General features: G+C 48.0%; 8 protein-coding genes across 8 annotated transcripts; 3 read left to right on the top strand and 5 right to left on the bottom strand.

Moving 5' to 3' along the window:
• Positions 1–1,930: 1,930 nt before the first annotated feature.
• Positions 1,931–3,344, top strand: AO090023000422 (putative integral membrane protein; the record flags this gene model as incomplete). Its single annotated transcript, XM_023235588.1, has 5 exons — positions 1,931–2,029; positions 2,102–2,206; positions 2,301–2,698; positions 2,769–2,833; positions 2,896–3,344. The coding sequence occupies 5 exons, from the start codon at positions 1,931–1,933 to the stop codon at positions 3,342–3,344; spliced, it is 1,116 nt and encodes a 371-aa protein (XP_023090596.1).
• Positions 3,345–3,476: 132 nt separating this feature from the next.
• AO090023000421 (putative alpha/beta hydrolase) lies at positions 3,477–5,111 on the bottom strand (the record flags this gene model as incomplete). Its single annotated transcript, XM_001820919.3, has 1 exon — positions 3,477–5,111. The coding sequence occupies one exon, from the start codon at positions 5,109–5,111 to the stop codon at positions 3,477–3,479; it is 1,635 nt and encodes a 544-aa protein (XP_001820971.1).
• Positions 5,112–5,861: 750 nt separating this feature from the next.
• Positions 5,862–6,323, bottom strand: AO090023000420 (uncharacterized protein; the record flags this gene model as incomplete). Its single annotated transcript, XM_023235587.1, has 2 exons — positions 5,862–5,866; positions 5,924–6,323. The coding sequence occupies 2 exons, from the start codon at positions 6,321–6,323 to the stop codon at positions 5,862–5,864; spliced, it is 405 nt and encodes a 134-aa protein (XP_023090595.1).
• Positions 6,324–8,034: 1,711 nt separating this feature from the next.
• On the bottom strand, positions 8,035–9,287 carry AO090023000419 (lactonase family protein; the record flags this gene model as incomplete). Its single annotated transcript, XM_001820917.1, has 4 exons — positions 8,035–8,390; positions 8,441–8,914; positions 8,978–9,086; positions 9,144–9,287. 4 exons carry the CDS (start codon positions 9,285–9,287, stop codon positions 8,035–8,037), a joined length of 1,083 nt encoding a protein of 360 aa, XP_001820969.1.
• A 2,887-nt stretch (positions 9,288–12,174) lies between these two features.
• AO090023000417 (RTA1 domain-containing protein) lies at positions 12,175–13,890 on the bottom strand (the record flags this gene model as incomplete). The annotated part of the gene is made up of 4 exons (XM_023235586.1): positions 12,175–12,400; positions 12,917–13,328; positions 13,382–13,633; positions 13,716–13,890. 4 exons carry the CDS (start codon positions 13,888–13,890, stop codon positions 12,175–12,177), a joined length of 1,065 nt encoding a protein of 354 aa, XP_023090594.1.
• Positions 13,891–14,693: 803 nt separating this feature from the next.
• AO090023000416 (Zn(II)2Cys6 transcription factor) lies at positions 14,694–16,040 on the top strand (the record flags this gene model as incomplete). Its single annotated transcript, XM_023235585.1, has 3 exons — positions 14,694–14,771; positions 14,824–15,542; positions 15,605–16,040. 3 exons carry the CDS (start codon positions 14,694–14,696, stop codon positions 16,038–16,040), a joined length of 1,233 nt encoding a protein of 410 aa, XP_023090593.1.
• Positions 16,041–17,719: 1,679 nt separating this feature from the next.
• On the bottom strand, positions 17,720–19,472 carry AO090023000415 (uncharacterized protein; the record flags this gene model as incomplete). Its single annotated transcript, XM_023235584.1, has 6 exons — positions 17,720–17,789; positions 17,843–17,942; positions 17,979–18,202; positions 18,248–18,857; positions 18,905–19,196; positions 19,236–19,472. 6 exons carry the CDS (start codon positions 19,470–19,472, stop codon positions 17,720–17,722), a joined length of 1,533 nt encoding a protein of 510 aa, XP_023090592.1.
• Positions 19,473–20,640: 1,168 nt separating this feature from the next.
• Positions 20,641–21,946, top strand: AO090023000414 (uncharacterized protein; the record flags this gene model as incomplete). The annotated part of the gene is made up of 5 exons (XM_023235583.1): positions 20,641–20,663; positions 21,233–21,487; positions 21,578–21,664; positions 21,758–21,811; positions 21,925–21,946. The coding sequence occupies 5 exons, from the start codon at positions 20,641–20,643 to the stop codon at positions 21,944–21,946; spliced, it is 441 nt and encodes a 146-aa protein (XP_023090591.1).
• Between the last annotated feature and the right edge of the window lie 31 nt (positions 21,947–21,977).

Below are 21,977 nucleotides of genomic sequence, written 5' to 3'. Positions count from 1 at the left end.
TGGAAACGCCAGATAAACACGCAAATAAAGTTGTGAGCCGTGGGGATTCTAGCAAGGAAGAGGAATTGTCATCGTGGATCTCCCGTGTTGCAGCATGTGATCTGTCACAACCCTAGGGATTTGGCAGTTCGATAGAATCAGATTTGTCGACCATCGGGGTTTCGCGATGAATGCCCAGAGCTTTTTTCTCGGCATTCAGCGGGCGCGGCAATGGAAGGATTCTGTATTCATTTGCCGAGAGGATCAACCGCCGGTAGTATCGATTTTACGGAGTACTGCTGTGTATTCAATTTTGAATGCTAATAACGAGTCCGGAGACACTCCGACGACGGAGTTCGGGAAAAGCGACAGCTGCAGATCATGTCCGCAGAGAGACATGCTTTAGCCCTGCGGATCGCTGAAGCGGGAGAAAAGGAATATTGAATGATTCTAGTCCCTAGCGTTAACTGTCAATCTTCAGACGGTGGTCCGCTGGTCAAGTTCTCCGTAATCCCGTATGCAGCTACACGAATTTAGTGGGCGCTAATGGAAACCCCATCGTTCTAAACGTTAACCGAAGCGCCAAGAATAGGCCCAGCGCTATTTCAGGAAGGATCATTACACTTGTCTCCCTTTTTGCTCCTGGTGACTGGTGCTGAAGAAGGAATATGGATTCAGAGAACAAAATCAATACGAGAACGTCTTGGCGGATCCAATCTCCGAGGCCCATGGTTGTGGGTGGTGAACTTGTTCGTTTTATGAATTTATCCCTGACAACCCATCAGTGGCGACCCACACGTGTGCCGTTTGCTTGGAGACGCCTCGACAAGGGCAGGAGATGATTGGCAGTAGAACTGCCAACGGGTCTGGATTCCTGCATTACTGATGACAAAGGGGTTCCTGAAGGCGGTTTCTTGGGGTGTCAGAAAAAGAAAACAAGGAATATAACAAAGACATTGTTTGCTGCAGGATTGGAGCTATTAGGGTTCTTAAACTAGGGTAATATACAGCATCAGATAACTACCGCTGTCGGTTTCCAATAGTTCCACGGGATCTATACAAATCGAGTCCTTTGACCTGTCCATCTCTTCCCGGGCATCGTACTGTTTCATTTCCCCCCCGTTTATCTGAATGACGACGGTATCTCTTGCCGCTTTGGTGGTCAATTCCCGTCAAGTGGATCTCCAACAAGCGGCTTGATACGAGCTAACAGCGTCGCATCTTCGGTGAAGAGTGCTACTTTCAGTTTAAGCGATAATCCATGGACGGGCCTGAGCCAGCAAAAAACCTATGTTAATTGCGTGGTTACTATTCATATGCACAGCAAATTAAAGCACGGGCATGAACGATTGCGATTCAGAATTGATTAATTCATTCCACGTGGAACCTCGGCCCATAATACATACTACTATGTACTTACTCACCTGCTCAGTGCTTCCTCATTGTCGGGAAACAACGGTCCAAACCCTAAGCGAGGCTATCCAAAGCGCCTCAACGGATTAAATGCCTTCTAGTTTGTTTCCCCCTCCCCCTTCTTTGACTCGTCGGGACTCCATTAACATGACTAAAAACGCCTTTGGCGCTTGGTTTCTTCAGTTGGGTCGCCACTTGACGCTGTCGATCTGCTGCTTTTTCGCCATAGCCTGGAAGCTACTAAATGCCCCGTTTTTTTTTTTTTTTTTTTTTTTTTTTTTTTTTTAGTCCCTCTTCCCCCCTTTGCGCCAACCAGCTTAGGTTAATTCGTAGTGCTCCTAGAATAGGAAGGCTGGCACCGAGCCAAGCTCCATCTCCAGATCTCTCCTAAATATTAGCCATGTAGTAATAATAATATAATATCGACTGCCCCCGGGGCCCGTCTCCACAACCTCTACTGGCCATGTCCGGACCTCATCATCGACATGGACCATGCGGATGACCGCAGCGTCGAAGTCGGGCGGTCGCCGCCGCCTTCATGTCGGTGGCAGTCGTCACGGTGATTCTACGATGTTATGTGCGTGGATGGTTAGTGAAGGCATTTGGTTGGGATGACGGAGCAATGGTGGTTGCATTGGTTAGTCTTGTCGCAACAGGCGAAACAACAGAAACCCAGCAATATCTGACCAAAGAAACCAAACAATGATAGTTATTCTACGTGATGTTTTCCGCCTGCATGATCGGAGGCAGTGTATGGGGTACTGGACGAAGATACAAAGATTTAACGGCGGTGCAACGCGTGACGGCCATGAGGGTATGTCTATATACACCACCCACCATCACCACCACCACCACCACCACCCTTCACCCATCCTCTCGATCCTCGCAGACTAACACGCAAAGTAAAGTACTGGTGGCTATGTGAAATCGCCTACTGTTTCGCCTCCGTCGGCGGCAAAATCTCCATCTGTATCTTCCTGATGCGCATCACCGTCAAACGAGAACATATCTGGTCGCTCTATATCGTCATGATCCTGACGGTCATCGCCGGTCTCGTCTTCATGTTCCTCATGCTGCTGCAGTGTAAACCGCTGGAGTATTTCTGGACCAAGGTCGCTTTCGATCCGAATATTCACGGCCAGTGTCTCGACATGACGATCATTATCGCCATGACGTATGTGTATAGTGCGTTCGCGGTGATATGCGATTTCACCGTGGCGATTTTGCCGATCTTCTTGGTTAGGAAGTTGCATATGAAGAAGCAGACGAAGATTGCTGTGGTCGGGATTTTGAGTATGGCTTGCATGTAGGTGGTCTCTCTCTCCTTTTGGCTCTGGGGAGAGTGGATTGATGCTGACGGGGGGATATTCTTGCAGTGCTTCCTCGGCCGTCATTATTCGTATACCCTTTGTTCATACCTTTAACGATCCGGACTTTCTGTGTATGTTCCCTATCGACTCCTTCTAACGCGTGGGTGGTCGCTAATATGGAGATTGCAAACAGACGCAACGGTTGAAATCGCCCTCTGGTCCAATATCGAAGTTGGTCTAGGTATCACGGCTGGAAGTCTCGCTACCCTTCGTCCACTCCTCCGTCACTGGCTCGGTTCTCGAACCGATCCCACATATCCCTCTCCCTTTCCCGGTCGTTCCGGATCGCGACTTCCCGGTGGTGCCAGTCACGATCGACCTTTTCCGTTGGGGTCGCTGGATGAGAGCGTCCAGAACCGACTCCGGCCGGATAAGTTAGCGGTTACGGTGACAACAGTGCAAAGTCAGGACCACAATGGCTCGTGGCATGGAGGATCGAGTCCGAATAGTAGCGAAGAACGCTTGACGGCCCAGGGCTCCCCTGCATTGCCGGCGGTAGGGGGTGAGATGGGTTTGGGCATTCATCGGACATTCGAAGTCACGCAGACGAGTACCTCGCAGACGGTGAGGGAACACTTCTAGGACATATTAATCATCTTTTTCTTTTTTTATTTATATATATTTATTTCCTTGAGTGATTATAAAACTTAACTAAGTATGATACGATAAATGAAGAATATTTGAACGAACGAGAAAATGCTTGATATTGACTATTTACGCGTGAAGGTATCCGTTGACAATTTCAGTGAAGGCCGCTGGTTGCTCGGCCATAGGCAGATGTCCGGCCTTGGGAACTAATTTCAGCTCGGCGCCACCCTTCAGATCATTGGCCATCTGTTGCATCGTCTTGGGCAGGACACCGTCTCCCTCGCCCGCGACAAACAACCCAGGCACCTGTGCTTGAGCCATACGGTCCCGAACGTCATATGCGCAGAGTGCTTGCACACCCTTCCGGAAACCGTCCAGACTGTTGTTGCGCACGATCTCCTTTACCCTCGCGGGAACTTCCGGCTGCGTCTCGTATGATTCAGGCACGAACCACCGACGGGTGGTAGCTTCAGACAGCTGCTCACCAATAATCGGCTCGTGAGTGGTGGCCGACACTGCACCGTCGCTCTCGGCCATGGCGACGCGGTCGTTCCAGGCTTTGAGGTTGGATTCGGGCGCCGAGCTGTTTGTATCGCAGGAAATAAAGCGCGTCACGCGATCCGGGTACAGCAAGGATGTGTTGAGAACGGTCACGCCACCCAGACTGACACCAATCAGAGTCGCCTTGGGGATTCGCAAAGCATCGAGGAGCGCGATGATGTCCGAGGCCAGGAGGTCAATGTTGATGGGCTTCTCCCCACACTCGCGGAGACGGCCACGGGTCAGGTACCGAAGGATCCGGAAGTTCTGGTTCTTAGGGTTCGAGAGGAAGGCATCCACGAAGCTGTCCCAGATGGTATAGTCGACGAGGATGGAGTTGCTAAGGACAATGACGGGGCTATGAGGATCAGTGCTGCCCTCTAGGCGGTATGGGAGATCGACACCGTCCGGAGTGGTAATGAACGACTCGACGGCCGGGCGGGTTGGGGAAGGAAACGTTCTGGTGCGACCGTCGTTGGAAGCCCAAGGTCCGGCGACATCCTTATGGGCCAGAGAAGACAATTCGCGGGGCGCTGGACCAAATGTGTAAGCCCACTGGTACACGCGCCGCTTCTTGCTCGTAGCAGGATCATTCATGAGGCGGTTGCGCCACGGGGTATCCATCGCAGCTTTGTGTTCCGGGCCACCCAAGCCGTTGATCGCGCTGTATTCATAGAGGCATAGGAATTCTCGGGCTGCTTTGGGGTCGATCGATGATGTGGTGAAGAGGCGGCTGCGACGCCAGCCTGGTACACGTGCTAGCATAGGGAAGTGTTCTTCACGATACCACTTCTGGAGGTCCTCTTCCTTGTCGGCGGGAACGGTGACCAAGGCAGAGACAAGTACCGAGCCGGCGGCTTCAGTGTCGGGTATATCCTCGACAGGCTTGTAGTCGGAGGCTTTATGGTCATGGAGAAGATCATAAAGGCGACGATCAACGTCAATCTGGGCCATGGTAGCCTTTTCACGTGGGGTCTTCACGCCATCCCCACGGAGAGCCAAGTAAGTCTCGCGTGTCAGCTCCACCATGTCGGTAATGTCGTACGGAGCCACCCACTCCGGCTCGATGCCGTCGACGGCACGGTAGCGGAAGCCATTAGTGACAAAGGGCAGTCGGAGACGTAGGGGGCCGTGTTCGGTGTTGTACCAGTCGTGGAACTGGGCCGCGGGGAGGGAATCGCGGGGTTGCATCGTCACGTAAAGAAGGCCGGGGGTCGCCATGGTGAATGATTTCTCACTGTGTATGATGATCCAATTCAAATCAACGTCCGTGACCTGTCTGGAAGGGAGGGGTTGACCAGGATCGCGGGGGAAATATCATTTTGTATCGCCGTGGGCGCATCCCCGGATCAGGGCGAGGCCGATTGACTGCCGACCAGATAGCCGAACACTGGCGGGTGAAGTCATCGGGAAACAGGCGATCTATTCGAAGCCGGGGATTGGGAGTTTCTTTTTATCCTTGTTAGAGGAATTGGTCGTTCTTTGAAAGAAATATATAGAATGTGTCAAATTGGGACGCCATTCAGAAGCACCTCGAGTAGTGGGGAGAGTCGAGGATATCAAGAATGTTGGTTGTTGTTTTGTTCATAAATTATGTGGCAAGCACGGGATTTGCGATTTGATGCCTTGTCCACCAGGCAAGGGACCATACCATTGATGCCCTACTTTCCAGGCACACATACAATCCTTTGCAGCATTTCCGTCTATGCATCCATCATTCGCTACAGAACCTTCTGCTTTGTAGTTGGAATGTTGATTCACATGCCTGCACAGTGAATACACTGCGAGGAATACTACTGTAATGATATTTTTTCTTAGTGCTCATTGATGAGATTTTGATAAGTAGGGGTGTTTTTATCAGGCGATAATACTCACCAAGCTACTATCTATGTCTACGAAGTTTCGACAGACACACAGCAAGACACAAATATTGTCATTAATACCGAGGATAGCTCTTCCCATACCCCACCGTCAAGCTTCTGTTATGTAGTAGACAACTGTACATCAAGGCTCATTCTCCCCAGCAGACTTACCAAGCAAAGGCATAGCATTTCTCTCCGCAGTGGACGAATAAAATACATTTCCGGCCAGGCTTTCGACAAGCGCCCTGACGTATCGGGCCTCCGGGCTATAAGTACCTGTCCTACCCAGGATCTCCTTGTAAAGTCCGTGCATCTCTCGTTCCGTTTCCAGCTGGATGTTACGCGCAGCCTCTTTGGCCGTTGCAAGAGATACATTAAGCTCTCTTTGTAAGACCTGTATGGCGTTGAAAATTGCGGAGTCATTAACCTCGTGCTCGAGACAGTCTTTCTCGTATGAAAAAAGATCCTTGACAATGACCCGGTGTTTTGCCCAGAGATCCACGATACATTTCAGTATGGGATCCTGGCCTTGATGAGAGGTGAGGTGGATAGAGCCTGCGAAACGGATCATGGAAAGATTGACGCTGAAATTATCAGTGTCCATAAATGGCAGGATATTTAGTTCAAGCGTACTCTGTAGTAGCATCTCCAACACTCGCTTTTAGGTAATCTGATAGGGTCGTGGGTCGGCAATTACCCTGGGCCTTGGAGCAGTGGGCTCGGGACATTCGATGCCACTCTAACGTTCCCGCTGCGACTTCATATCCGATGATAGGGTCCGCTTGAAGGATATCCTGTAGAATGTTGGATATTAGGCGACATATGGGACTTGTTCCTTGATGGCAAGTCGTTCGAGTAGGTGTCGCAGCAGACCTTCGATCTTGCTCTAGTTCGTCCTATAATGCCCTTAGTAGGCTTAGATTGCAACAGGTCTCTGAGACCTTACCTGATGGCATTTAGCGATACCTGGCACATCTACTAATCTGTTAACAAAGATCTGTTTGAAGTTGCATAGACAGACGGAGATACCATCATGGATCCACATTACCACATGCAGTTGAGCCAAGAGTCGGATTCTGACCACATTCGCTCTCGGATACGTATACACTGTACATGCAACAGCCGTCTCCACCAACTGGAGAATTTCTGTCAAGTCTCTCCAGTGCTTGCAAAAGCTACTCATGAGCGAGTCTCCAGCGCGAAAGAGCCTATCCGTCAGCTCTTGTGCAGCGTCCTCTGCCTCTCGCCACTGTCGATTCTGCCGACAAGCCGGAAAGAACGTTTGCCAAGGTACGCCCAGGTCTTCTGGACTAAGGCAGAAAGAAGACCTGTGCAATGCTGGATCATCCTTAGCGGCTGTCGCAAGGAAGCCGAAGAGATCGTGCTTTAGGGGGTCTGATATTGTATGGACTGGGTCATATGAGTGGTGCACCGGTCTAATAGGGTGACGAGGCCCCTGATCAAAAGGTACAGTGGCTGTGGACGTAGCCATTGAAGGTTTTGCAGATTCAGTATTGCCCAATCCAAGCAAGGTCTTGCTTTTCATCGATTATAGGGGATGAATCGTATATTTATATAGACCGAGTCTTGCCACGCAAGCCATTGGTATCACGCATACACTGTGCGACACAACATAACAGGCCTGTCTTGGTTTCCCATTATGGTTGAGGCTCCTCATGGCTAATAACTTAAACCTTGTGTTGACGCGCATGGAGACGCGCAGTGACGTGATAGTGTTCCACAAGCCTCGTTCCACGGCCATCAAATTCCAAGTATATCCCAAGGACCTATCCTGTACAGAACAGCATCTAGCGAATGCCAGATACAGAGACCTTTGAGTTTTCCCTAGGGCCCTAATCCTATCTATTTTACCTTCTACCAAATTTGGCAAAACAACCATAAAAAGTGTTCTCGTGGATATAGATTCAAGGCGGTGCTGTAAAGAGTAATAGATCAGACAAGACTCCGTCAGTGAGTTTATTGAATCGTTTGACATTTTGAACCATGGTCCTCATTCTATATCCTTGGCTGATAGGCCAGTCTTGAAGGTATGTGCAAGGCTATTCATGGTCTAATTCTGAATTAAGCGTCAGGCTTTCGTCTCCCGTATCTATAAACTGGATGGTCTTCAACGGCTCCTTCCATATTTGGATATGTCATATAATCCGGGATATTCCTGGTGAAACACGCTTCCCCACGCGTTTAGTTGAAGACGTAGTCGAAATGTTTTATGAACATTCTATTGTATCATTGCATTATTTTATAAGCTTTGCGTTTAACCGTTAATCATACCAAATAGCGTTCATGCCGAATCCCTTTTCAGGAATATCTACCCGTGCGACACGAGCCAAGTTCTCATCGCGGAATCGATAGATCTCCACGAATCCTAGCTGGTCATCGCACAGCGCCAGCCATTCGTCGCTGAAATCACAAGGGCTGACTGCATTCGAGTGCCCACCGCTGGTCGAGGTGGGGTGGATGAATAGCTGCCGTTCGATGTTACCATTCGGGCCTAGCTTGAAGGCCGTGATGTAGCCTGTGACATCGAAGTGGTTGCTGCGCGTCGTCGCAAAGAGATATTCGCCGCTGCGGGTGGTGAAAGTGACGTCACCGCGGTACTTGTTGCGAGGCGGAAGGCCTGCTTTAATTAGATTCACCTGTTCAATCAGCGGGGCCACGTGCACTTACCTGGAGGAAGCAATGGGTAGGTGATATGCGTGAATACAGGTACATGGCGCTTTTCATCGATAACATATACTCCCAGTCGGTTACCCGCCTCCATCAGGACGTACAAGTACTTTCCGCTTGGGTGCATCTCAACCCAGCGGGGGTGATCATCGGGCGAGGGGGCATCAATGCAATCGACCAAGGTCAGTTCGCCTGTTGTTGCATCCTTGCGGTGGGTCCAGATCTTGTTCGCCTGCAGGTCGGCAGAGTAGAGGTAGGTCTCGGTTGGGTCAAAAACCATGCCGTGGATACCGGTATTCGGTTCGTACTCGTAGTTCTGGATGTTCTTGGCGAGACGGCCATCAGACTCAACCGAGAAGACATTGCCGTATCCAGCATATTTGTAGAAAGGGTTTCCATAAACAGCGTAGGGGGCTTGACGGGCGGCAAGAACGAAGATGGCGCGGGTGTTGGTGTCGTCGTTGGCGGCAAGGGCTGTAAACAGTCAGGATACCGCTTCCAATAGCAGAGGGCTTTGCAGAAAGCAGTGAGACATACGGTGGCCAGCGACTGGGTGGGAGACTTGGTGAACAATATCGGTGGGGCTGTTGACGGCGAAACTGTTCCACTTTTTCATGGCCGCGCCGTAAATCGTCTTTTTGTCGTGCTATAGCAATTGTGTAAGACAATGGCAATTGAAACTTGTCGAGATCGATAAACTTACGGAGAAGGTCATCCAAGAGATGGGTTCAGCCTCTGGAATATCGGTCTTCTTGACCAAGTCCAGGGTAAGAGCCTCATCATCAAATGCGACAGTATAGATGCGGCCTGGAGGAGTCCAGGTACCGACCATGAGATGGTGCTTCATATTGGCGGCGGTTGATTGGGAAAACGCACGAGAGACGGTGCGAGTAAGCGGTGCAAATCGACAAGTCGACGAGAACATCGATTGAAATGAAGAAAGAGAGGAAGTCTGGCCGTCATGATGTCTACTTACAGATCTCTGTTCCGGAGAAAGGACGGAGTTTGAGATCACCCGAACGCGGGGGACGGCAGTCGCGGGCGGCAGTGAATCGCTGCCTCAGGCTGACGACCCCACCATCCCCCAGAGTGATCGCCGCGATTAACTCTACCTAAGTATACTATAGGAGTCTATGCCGATGGAACACCTGCTAAGAGCACGGTCAAACCCACATTTCCTTTACAACATAGTGTAACACTGAGATCCGTCATTATAACTACGAAAGAAAAGACTAACTATACTCCAGGACTTGGACTAACGCCATTGCGATGATCCTCTTTCGCGCATTGTACTACTACCTATAAGGTGCCATGACAAACAATCTCGGGAACCCAAACAGCAGGTCTTGGGCTCTTTCTATTCTTGAGCTATTGATTGTATACGCGAGATCATAGGCCCTTTTCTGCTCATCTCCGTCATTCCGCTTGTGAGACCAAATTTCAATCCACTGAGTAAGAAGTAGACGAGTATATACGCTGTGTTTGCTAGATCAGCATTCCCACCTATAACAAGAATCACCATCTATCCAATATTCTCGATCCCCACGTGAATTTAGATGTGAGCTCATAATTGCCCTTCTGCTCCTGTACCGGCATTCGCATATCTCGCTTCCAGAAGCGCTAGTGGTTTCATAGCACTGTAGCCGAATTAAGTCTAATCAAACGTCGAGTGACCACATGAAGGCTTAGTCCACTGACTGTATCCCCTTACTTGGCTGCACCTGGTTTGAGAAACCCTGCGACAATTTAGTATTATCTTGAATATCGTATCTAGTCATACATGGGATGGGTTAGTGCAAAGCTACAATTGACCAAATTTGTTTCCTTTGGTCGCTATTGTTGACATATGTCAACCTTGACCGGAGTATGCATCGAAAATATATAGTCTGTGTCCTCGAAAGCCCATCATGACTACATCCTGTTATGCTTTTATCAATAATATACCACTATTTCTAGCACGCAGCGCAATCCCAACAGTAGTCTATGTAAGTAATTATCCAAATTCCTGCAGCACCAGCAAGTCACTGTACATGGTGAGTATACACTACCTGGTATTCAACTACCCGTATCAAAGCCCTATACGGAGCAACTTGTAAGCCAACCACAAATGTGATTGGTGAATGAACTAAATCCAGATCCACACAGTCTCTCTTGTAAGAACATGGGAAGAATAAAGAAGAGAGGTGATTATTCCAATGAACAACAAACTATGATGATCGGTGAGTAACCTAGTGGGTAAGCTTATTTCCGAAGCGGAAACGTATTTACCCGCACCCCCAGGTTTAGGGTATGGGGTAAGCTGCATACACGTGACGACTTGCCTAATTGCCCTTCCTTGCCAGGAAGTTATACATTACAACTAGAATATGAGGATCTGTGAAATCGATGCCGAAAATGATCGCTACTAAGGCCATAAACGGCCGCATTTCTACCTGTATTTTTCCTTAGCCAGCCGTCGCTTTAGCACTTAAACACGTGTTATACACTACTATTCTATATCTGCCAAGTATTGTTTAGTCACTGTTTTGAGGTGATAATCCTCAGCGAGTCTTTGCTCAGTTTCAATTCATGACTAGAAGCGACATTAACAATGGTCTTCTTAGTAGCTAGATTTAGCTTACTCGAATTTTACTGGATTGTCTATATACTGTATAAAATACCGCCCATTCTCGCTCTCCCTTTTATCCCCTGGCACTCTCGCGCCTTTTTCCTACCATGATGCCTTCTACATTAATCAGCAAGTCGATCGCTGCTCGGATCACTATAGAAAACAATCATCTTTCTTTCATATTTAAATTAGATTATCTTAATATCGCCATCTTCTCTTCCTCCCGCTGATTCTAATGAGTATCAATACTAGACCAATCCAATCCTCTGTGAAGAAACTCAAGTCAGGCTTAAGTATTTCCACAGCGTTGGATGGCTACCCCCGAACTTTAAACCCAAGACATTAAAAGGTCTTGTAGTGGTTAAAAGATACTGGTGAAGATACGTACGCGCTTTTTTAAAACTATTGTAGGGATTATATATTCTTAATATATCGTTGATAGATTTCTATCTATTTAGAAAAGGACTACGTGGAGTATTTACTCTTCGAGAACTAAATGATTTATATAAATTTCTTTGATTGGATATACAGGATCACACGACAAAAGCTTCTTTAGTCGTACGATAAGTACTGGCGACAACTTTACCAATACTTTGGTCTGTTTGCACGGCGCCGTCTGAATGGCAACCACCAGGCAAAAGTGGTCGTCCATTTCTCAGCATATCAAGGGCCCGGAGAGTCAGCTCCTCCATACAGCCTGACCAAGAATAGCATCAAGGCTCTCAATCCAGAGCCGCAACAGAGGTTCTTGCTCTAGATCCGGCATATATGCGAGAGCAGCTAATTCGGTAAAGGTATAACCCTGGGTTAGTCCTGCCATCGAGTCCTTTCGAGCCAGGGGTGGACAGCAGTGCTGTGGCTCCCTGCTGTGATAGTCTGATTTTGCTGTTCCTCTTGCTACGCTAATTGTCGGATCTGCTCGTAGACCTGATTACGAATCAGATCGGTGTGGGAGCTTGCTATCGGGCGGAAAGACGGCGTTACTTGGAAATACTGGCTTTGGGGGCCCAAGACGAAGAGGCGCTGGCAATAAATATTATCCCAAAGAGGCTGTGTCTGACTTGTACTGGCACTAGCAAATTTACGGGGCACCCCTGGGCCTTCTTAATCAGTTGATGGGTTTGGATTATTTTCTTGATCCAGGCAAGTGATGTAGTAATATATAAGCAATCCCCACATTTGAAGCCGTTGTGCAGCGGAACTTCCGGCAATGGAGGCCTATTAGGATCAGGAAGACAACGTTTTCCTCCAGCAGATTAACTAGAGAAAGGCCTAGGAGGTGTTTCTCTAGGGCAGATAGGGCGGCTCGATTCTCGAATCCACGAAATCCATGGAGATGGCGCTTGAGGTGGCTAGTAAGAAAAGTGGGTGGAATTGCATACGCGCATTGCTTGCAGATAAGAATCAGATATTCATTAAGATATAGAAACTGCTCCATCTTCAGATTCGAGGCTTTCCTGAACGTAGTGAGGTATTGATTATACAGGTAGAGAGAGAGAGAGAGAGAGAGAGAGAGATCGAATATGCCGAGAATACTGAATTGCTAGTGAATATCAGATGTCTATTCACTTGGAACGCGAGAAACGCGTCCTAGTAGTTTATTTTACTTTTTCTTGTTTATAGCCATCAAACAATACAGGATGTGGTAGTTGTAGAAGGGGGGCTGTTGTAATACATGATATGAGGTTATACTGACCAATAGATAACCAAAGAATTCATGTCGACCCTGACTTAATTAGAGCATTATGGATCAGAAGAACAATTGTGCATTGTCGTTGTTCTTCTGTTGCTCGCTGCCCCTCTAAGCAGTAGGGCTCCGTTTCTTGGCGGATTTGTGATATAAACGAGCAAAAGGAAGGAGCTCAAACCCGTTGGAGATGGGTTCCTCGTGTCGCAGCAAAAGACCAATCTCGCTGGGGTGAAACCAGTTCATCCACGCCATAACCAAAAACATTAATGTGGCGTCAAAGATGAAGACGTAGGCTTCGTGCCTCATGATAGAACCAGCATTTCCCTGGAGGTATTCGATGACCCTGAAAACACTCCGAACCCAGATCAACACGCTAACGATGTAGAGAGTAACAAGATACTTCTGCCATCGGATCAGGGGGTTGTGGCTGGTAGCAGTAGGCGCGAGTAACATGCGGCGGTGGAAGAGGCCAGCGACGACTATAAACATGCCAAAGAAGAATAGCTGTACAAACAGACCAGCGATGATGACATGTTCGCCAGTCTTCATCAGGCTGTTGTGTTCGTCGGCACCGCCCAAAAGACTGCCGCCTAGAATTAAGTCAGCGGACACGATTCTCAGGTCAAAGTTGCAAGAAGTATACCAGCAGCTTGAAGGAACAGAGACAACACATCACCAAATACGAAAGTCTTTGTGAGCCAACGTCGCTTTAACATTGCGTGAATCTCTCCGTCCGTCAAGAGGATGATACGGCCTAAAATCATGTAGATCGAGGCTGCCATGAAGGCTGGCGCGATAAGGAGGAGCAAGGTTTGTATAACGTATGGACCGAGCGTCCAACATCCGGCATTCTCGTTCGCGTTAATAGCTCGACCGATATATCCAACAATTTCACCTGCAAGGTTTGTATTCAGTTAGCGGCTCAGGCTCGGTTTGGGTTGTGAGGAGGTCCCAACTTCCAACCGTGTTACACTTACAGAACCCGCCAATGCTGAAAGGAATTAGATACCAAGTTTTTGTCTTGGTCATCTGGAGGAGATGGAGAGCGGTCGTGGAAGTGAACAAGATGACAAAGAATACTGGAGCTGCAATAGAAGGCTTATACCGGTAGAAAGACCAACTAGCATCAACATAATTGGGATCGCAGCTCATTTTGGAATTTGGCCAGCCTGATCCAATTAAGCAGTGAATAGATAAGGTATAGGTTGAATAAGACTGAGTACAGAGCAGAAGTTGAAATCAAGGCGTGGCTGAGTATGTTGTAATGACGGTGCAACCTGTGACGAGGAGCTCCATTTTATATCTATTCCAGAATCTAGATATCTTAGGAATATATGGCAATTAGTTGGATTCACCTAACAAAGGTCTAATACATCTAGATTCGAGATGTCGTAGGGGGAGTATATTGGGAGATACGAGGTCTTCAGTGCGAATACGCAGAAGGATACGCAAAAAGCCGAGCCACCCTGGGCCCCACACTACCTTAACTCTATGCCTGGTTACAAAACTTCCGCTCACATATTAAGATTATCCATTCCCATTCAGGTTCGGGGCCGTAGTCAGCTATATTAGGAATCAGTCCCCGAATAAGAACGCGGTGGGACTTTCCGATTCCAACAGATATCACTCTAATGAGAGGCGCTGGGCCTTAAATGTAGGCAGTCTGGTAGGTGGGTCCAGAGAGGGTGTCTGCACTTTTGTGTTGTCACTGTATCTAGCGATAACTGTCTTATACTTCGGAGCCTCCGGATTACTCGTGCGGTCGTAGCTGCTCTCGTTAAGTGGGTCCCAGTGAGCGTATCTATATTAGGCTCCCACGTATTCGCTCTTAAGCCCTCGTATTTTCCCACTCCTCAATTCAGTCTCCTCCTAACAGTTAGTTATCGCGCAGCCAACCAACCAACACTCATTCACGACAGATACACGTTCCTACAGAAGGTGGAACAGATATTCCCATGCAGACACGACGCTCTCACCGAAAGTCTCGCACAGGATGTACAGAGTGCAAACGGAGAAGAATCAAGGTATATCCCGTATGATCTTTACGTATATAATAGACTCTTCTGATGCACGATGCATATATAGTGCGACGAGCTATACCCGTCATGCTTAAACTGCCAGCGTCGTAAGCAACGCTGCAGCTTGGCTATATCCCGCGCTTCTACTGCCGACATCGAACCAGTCCGGCCTTCCCGCACCTCAGACAGCGAAGACCCCTCCAGATCGGCATGGCCTTCATTCCCTGCCTTAATAAACATCGAGTTTCCGCTAACCCCGCCGGCGCTACCTGCTATCTGGTACGGTGGAGTGGAACTAATGCACCATTATTCTACTGTCACTGCCGAAACCTTGGCCATTCGCCCCGATATGCAGAATGTCTGGCGCACGATCGTGCCAGAGATGGGGTATCAATCACCTTTCGTTCTCCACGGCATCCTCGCTGTCGCCGCTCAGCATAAGGCCCACCTCCTTCCTGGAGTTAGAGACAAATACCTTGACATGGCAGCTTATCACCAGGCAATTGGACTGAAAGGCTTCCGCGCGGCTTTGCCTAATGTTAACGACAATAATTGGAAACCCTTCTTCTGCTTCTCGTCCATCATTGTTATCTATGTGTGCTCCTTACTAGGACAGGTGGATGAGCGGGGCACTGACACTGTTCCCGATATTTTGAAGCTCTTTGTTATGATACGGGGCCTTCGCGCTACGCTACCGATACGTGATTCTCAGCTCGCGGGAACAGAGCTAGCACCCTGGTCTCACGGCGTCTGGATTCTTGATGAACAAGACGCAAGCCTTTACGAGTATGCTTATTGTGTTCACTAGAAGGAACATGTGGCGATACTGATCTTTATTGTTGTAAAAGACAGGATCCGTCACCGAATCACAGTCGACTTCCTCAAGACGTCTTCGATGCTCTTCGGCGTCTGTCCGGCTTTTTCAGTACGCATCTTCCCGAATCCAGCAGGCAGGATTATGAGGATGCCGTTATACTCCTCAGGAAAGCGGCGACTTTAATTGTGCACGCGGGTACTCGTGTTGAGATCGGCATGGTTATGTTTTTCCCATATGTCATTCACGAAAACATCATCTCAGACATCCAGGCTGCCAACCCTTACGCTATGTTACTACTGTCTTATTTTGCCCTGCTTCTAAAGTCTATGGAAGATCAGTTCTGGTTCATACGTGGCTGGCCTGCACGATTATGGGAGGCTGCCGACGAGCGGTCTAAGTTCCACCCCAAACTGAAAACTATGCTAAGATGGCCGAAAGAACAAGCTCTCAAATTATACACGTACTAGAAAACGCGATTTTATTTCTGGAATTCAAAAAGCTAAAAATGAGGACCCATGGGCGGGTACTTAAGAAGTCGTTAACCTCGCAAGGACCTTAATATTACACGTCTAGCTTCATAACCCTAATATAGCAAGTAGTCTGCGAGAAACAAGGCAGTAGCATCGCAACTACTGACTACTTCATGCTGTCCATCTGAATCTACTTTGCTCTTAACCTTAGGCACAAGAAAGTTCTGCCACAAGGTATGTTGAGTTGCGGAGTTGTACTGTAACCATGCTGAATCAACGCAAGTTGATAGATCACCGCGGCCCAGAAATATATACGGTATGGAGCCGTGTATCGTGCCTAGCGCCCTAAAATGGTCCCTCGTGTCACCAAATGTACAGTGCCAGTATATCTAGTCGTATTGCGCGATCGTACCGTGGCCTCGCACGTTTTACACCGGCTCAGTTCTATAGCGATACTTCGAAGATCATGCAAACGTAGTGCGCTGTGGGTCGGTGCGAATGGAATTCCGTAGAATTTTGGAGCTATTGACATTCGCGTCCTTGAATTGGTGAACTGCTACTCCGCATGATTGCTTCTATTCGCAGAACTACTATAACGAACATTTTCGTAAAACCAGTGATAGTGTCTGATGAGGGGGCAGTGACGACCTAAAACCAAGCTGTGCCAGTGAGATGTCGAGCCACCAGGGAAGCCGTATAATGCAAATCCGGGTGACAGTTCGGGCAAAGATTCAGCTGGAGAGTGAGGCATGTACTGGCAAAACGTTGTCTGCAGGTATTGAACATCACGGACTTCCCACCATGACAATTTGTTACATAAATGAGTAAGTTTAGGTTATGCTGCTAAAATAACCATCTGGAAGGGCAAGAGACAATCGTACCATTACTAATTTTGCCATACTATATCCGACTCCCTGTTGCGACCAGGTTTCCTGACCAGATCCCTTGTCATCTTGTGGGCCTGTTGAATAAACGAGATAATGGAGATGCCGAGGTCTGTAGAGAAACGGCACGGACCGTATTATTCCATTACCTCCGTCTGCAACCCACCGCCAAGAATGGATCTCCATAATTCACAGATCCTCGCTTTACAGAGTAAACATTGTTTGTGATACAATTGGCGTGTTCTATTCTCACAGCTGCTGGCCATGAATCCACAAGAATTATATTAGCAGGGTAATGCTAATCCCAATGCCAATGCTTTATTGTAAATGGCTGTTTGTACAGTTGCCACTGAATGTCAAAATATCCGTATAAGATGAACTTAATGTTTATAAGCTAATAAGTAGGTATTGTAATATAACAGCCTCTGCATGCTATCCTTGGCAATGTACAATCTCAGACGTAGCTGGCACTTAGGTTGACTTAGGTCGATATGTATCCACGTACCCACGACGTGATACCATAAACCTTCTCCTTCTCCACGATCCCGAGAAAATGAAATTAGTAAATTGGCAGACAATGGTCTTAAAAATTTATATTCCCTCAGCCACCTTCGTGACCATGTCCCTGTCCCGTTAGGATTACCGCTGGCTGACCTTTGTTAGTCTTCCAGTTTGTTCTGAAGATACAGCGACCCCAAGCCGTATCCACACTCAATATGTATAAACAATGCCTGTCCAACCGCCCAGAGAATTAACAGCCTATGGTTTGTTCTTGGCTATACGGTAGAAGATTCAATTCCTATCGCGAACTAAACGGATGCCGATCCAAGGATATGGGTAACCTTTCTGCCACCAATTGAGACTGCTTGAATGTAAGTGGAAAGCGCAGATATATCCGAAGGCAGGTGCACATACAAAGTCTTCTTCCCAGCAATGCGCGGATGAAACGCCCATGAGCTACCGACAACAACAATGTGCTTGCCGTCCATGAAATCGGCTATGATAGTGTCAAAAACTAGCAGATTTTACAAGCGAGGTAAGAAGGACTGACCACTATAGCCCTGATAGATATCCATTGGTTTGAAATTCGGCTGTGGCTCGAAGAGTGAGCTTGTCCACTCGTAAGCGCCGCCCAGGTCGCCCTGTCCTGAGAGCCTGTTGCCATTCTGGGTGACGGGGGTTGGGTGGAAGTTTTGGAAGCCAACATTACATCCCGTTAGGTCAGTGTAGATATCATCTCGGATTGATTTGGATGCTGGTTCGCTATTTTGGCTTCTATGTTAACGGTGTATGTGGCATATAGAAGGTGTCAAGGCCTACTCTTGGGTCTTCTCGGCGTTTTCTTCTTCAACTTGTCGGTGAATACTGCGTGCTTCGTGTAGGGTAGGGAGACGTGCGCCTGCCCATTCCGCATATCCCTCTGCTTCATTATATGATGTATAGATCGGCCAATCGAGCGCAAGTCGAACTGGTAGAAGTCCGTAAACAGTTTTCAGCGCGAGCCCGTCGATAAATTCTTCAATTACTGGGTCGCTCTGAGGGCTGCTTGCAATGCTTCTGTCAGGAAGCCCAGACACGGTCGACCACGTCACAAGTAGGCAATCCTTCTGGGAAGTTTTAACAAGGTATATAGCATAGTCTAGGATAGACGCAGGCCGTGCTTGTGCCTCGAACCCTTGAACAGATACCTCATAAGTGTTGCGCTCATTATCCCATGCAAAGAAATCTGCTGGACTGAGGGCGCTATCGTCATCTGTATCTTCGATACCAATCGTAAATGTTCGGGGCTTAATGCTAAACCATTGGTTTTCTACACGAACTCGTACAGCCTGCTCAGCCATGTGGATGAAATCCGGTCTTGGAATATCAGGAGGCGGTAGGATATTCGGGCTCATTAGAGTCATCCACAAAAAGGTCTCCAAATGGAGCCCTGCGGAGCGTTAGTTGGATAAAACTGATTCTGTTTTCCATTCATACCTTCGTGTTCGAAACCAATCCAGAGCGCTCGACCAATGGTTCTATCTTGCCAAGGTTTCTGTGTCTGGTAAAGAGCCGTAATTCTGGCGCAGACCTTTTCCCGGAAGACCAAAATGTCGCTCAATTCCGGCCACGTATTAGGAACCTCACTGTGATCGTGACATTGTGAAGGGTCATCTACGTCGGGGTCTATTCCCCTTTCAAAGATTTGTTGATAATACTTTGGTTCGGTCGGAGGAGTTTTGGTCGCCCGTGCTAAATGAATGTCCTCACTGAGATTCTCAGAACTCTTCTCCCAGCAGTTTCAGTGAAGAGATAAGAAGGCGAGTACTAACAAAGTGGGTATGTGGCCTAGGTAGAAAATAAGGGGATTTCGCAATGCAATAGGTTGCTCATGCAAGGCCTCTTTTGGGAACATTTTTAAGGTTACTAGATCCCACGCTGTCCAGAGTTTCTGCCATTCTTCGAGGGTTGGGACAGCGCCTGGCGCATAGTCCTTTGGTTTGAGCGGAAAGGCATACTGAGAGGTCTCCGTTAAATTCGGAGTGCCGGGATAGTTCGCACCCATAGCGTATCTTGAAGCTCACTGCACTGCCCTGCCGTAATGTGATGGCCCAGTTCAGGTCAGTAAAGATTCAGATTGTAGCACCAGGGAGTATGTCCCTTATATGATGAATACAGGAGCAGAATGTGGCGACATTGAGGAGGGACATATATTTTTTTTTTCTAGTCGCTATCCTAGCTTGCCCCTCTCACCGAAATCTCTGGAAACTAAGATGGGTTTGGCTAGACAGCATCGATCGATGATCAGCAAGTAGATCGCGGAGGGAGGATAAGTATGGTAATGATTCGCAGACTTGATTCCCAGAATTTCCGAGTGTGGATACAGTACCGCAGCCTATCGCATAGCAAGTGGAGTCAGCTTGAAATACACACGAGGTGGCTAGCTGTGATGAAGATACGTGTGTTTATGGAACGCTAGAAAATTCATCTTGAGCTGTTACCATTGGGGGTTATTTGCATCTACCAGGATCCGTCGAGGCCCGCGTTGTCCATACCTGGAAGTTAGACGAATTAGAGAGGGACTCGGATTCAGCTGCACCATGATAGGACCCTCGTGTAGAGTACTAGAGGCACTACTCTGTCTGCAACTACACCATCGATTGTGGGGAAAATACGGCTTGGCATCACTAGAGCTGAAAAACATGACGCTGAATCAGGGACAACACAACACTTGACCTGTTTTAAGATGTAGATAGCATGCATATTCAATACTTTCACTCTGCTCCTCTTTTATTTCCCGGACTCTTAATTTCCTGCTAAGAAGTGACCGTGACATGGTCCGCCGATTGGGTTCAGCGAGGCGTCACGCCTGAGCTCCATCCGCGTCGAGAGTTAAACTGGCACCCCTTGCTGCAGAAAACAAAGCCATGGATATACAAGACCGAGATAACGGTCCCTGTTCCCGTCATGTAACCCATAACTCTGTTGCATTGCAAAAAATGGGATGCTGTCAAGGTGTAAATTGAGGTGAAGATAGACTGACCGACGTAAGGATGGGACGATTGACCGTTGTTAGGCAGTGACAGCCCCTGAGTATCTATATCAGTGTTTTACTTGATGCATAAGGATCTACCTTTCTTTGTTTATACCGTCTGAAAACGTAATAGCGTTTTCTTCTACCTCGGCTCAGTCAAACCTAGACCGTGCCAAGGAACGCAGCCCGGTAAGGCTGGATGCCTGGACCCCGGATGGCATTGTGAGTAGCCCCGGTAGATTGGGAGATGTGTAGTAGGGGCGGGGCAATGTGAAGGGAGCCTTGAGTTGTACGAGTCGGGTTGAATGGAAATGAACCCTCATGTCCCAACTGAATGGGCCTGAACTTACACCCATCCCTGATTTATACTTATAGCTCAATGTGGGGCACTTAGTTGAATGCCCTGCCTATGTAATAATATCCAATAGGAAGTGTCAGTAAAACCTTTGAGCGCTACACATAAGGAACAGTGAAACTTGGTAGTGGTGAGACCCACCAGGTATGTGGCTATAACCCTATCCCGGCTAACAAAGACGGGGCAACAGGGCGCTGTGCCGCGATTCTTTGAAGCTGTGACGATGGCCTTATACCTCTCTATATGTCTCCTTTTTCTGGATTGACATAAGAAAATGTAGAAATTGATTTACTAGTAATGATAGACATAAAAGGACCGCGAAATCCTGAATCATCGACTTCTTTCTGCACCACCGAACCAAATAACCCCAGGCCCAAACCACTCACAAGTCCTGCAAAATGAAGCTACTCTACACTGTTGCTCTTCTTGCTCTCAGTTCTATTGCAGTAGCAGAAGATAGGACCAATGAGACGTCAACGGAGGCCACCAAGGCTACGTCTCAGAGCAGCTCTAACGATGGTGCTTCGAAGAACCTCCAAAGCTGCCATATCCCAGAACTCAAGAAAGGACATATTCTCAGGGCTTCGTGCTTTTCCGATCCAGCCACGCAACAACTGGTCCATAGCGAGTTGGACCTGAATCACTGTTTCGGTGCAAGCCTGTTGAAGGGCGAATTATCCGCGGAGGCTGAGTACGTGCTGTTCTTGCTTAATCATTCCAATATACTAATGAGCGATATACAGTGGACATTTCAGCCGAAAGTGTGTGAAATGTAAGCTAGGGGGCGAACAGCGTGGTACTGGAACCCACTCCGGGGCATGGACACTTTACTGTCACTGTGTTGCTCCGAAAGCCGAAATTCAACTGGGTAAGCTTATCTTGGCTGTATCCCTTCTACAACTGTTTGTAGTGATCTTTCAGTGGCTCGTGCTAACTTGTCAATAGAACCTACCGTGTTTAGCAACAACCAGGGCCTTCTGGAGTGCCATGGCCATGTTGGAAAGCCAATCAGCTTGTAAGCTGCTTGCAATAGCCCTTGTTGTGGAAAGGATGCTGCCACTGAGCGTCAGATATTAGGATATTTATCTTGTTTCTCCTTTGAAGAAAGTTAATATCTTGGCCCGATAGAGCTGTCGTTGCATTCTGCTGAAGGAACATCCCAGTTGCTCAATACATGCTGG

This window comes from Aspergillus oryzae, chromosome 3 (assembly GCF_000184455.2).
Source record: "Aspergillus oryzae RIB40 DNA, chromosome 3".
NCBI classification, from domain to species: domain Eukaryota; kingdom Fungi; phylum Ascomycota; class Eurotiomycetes; order Eurotiales; family Aspergillaceae; genus Aspergillus; species Aspergillus oryzae.
This window is presented reverse-complemented; position numbering and strand designations above follow the sequence as displayed.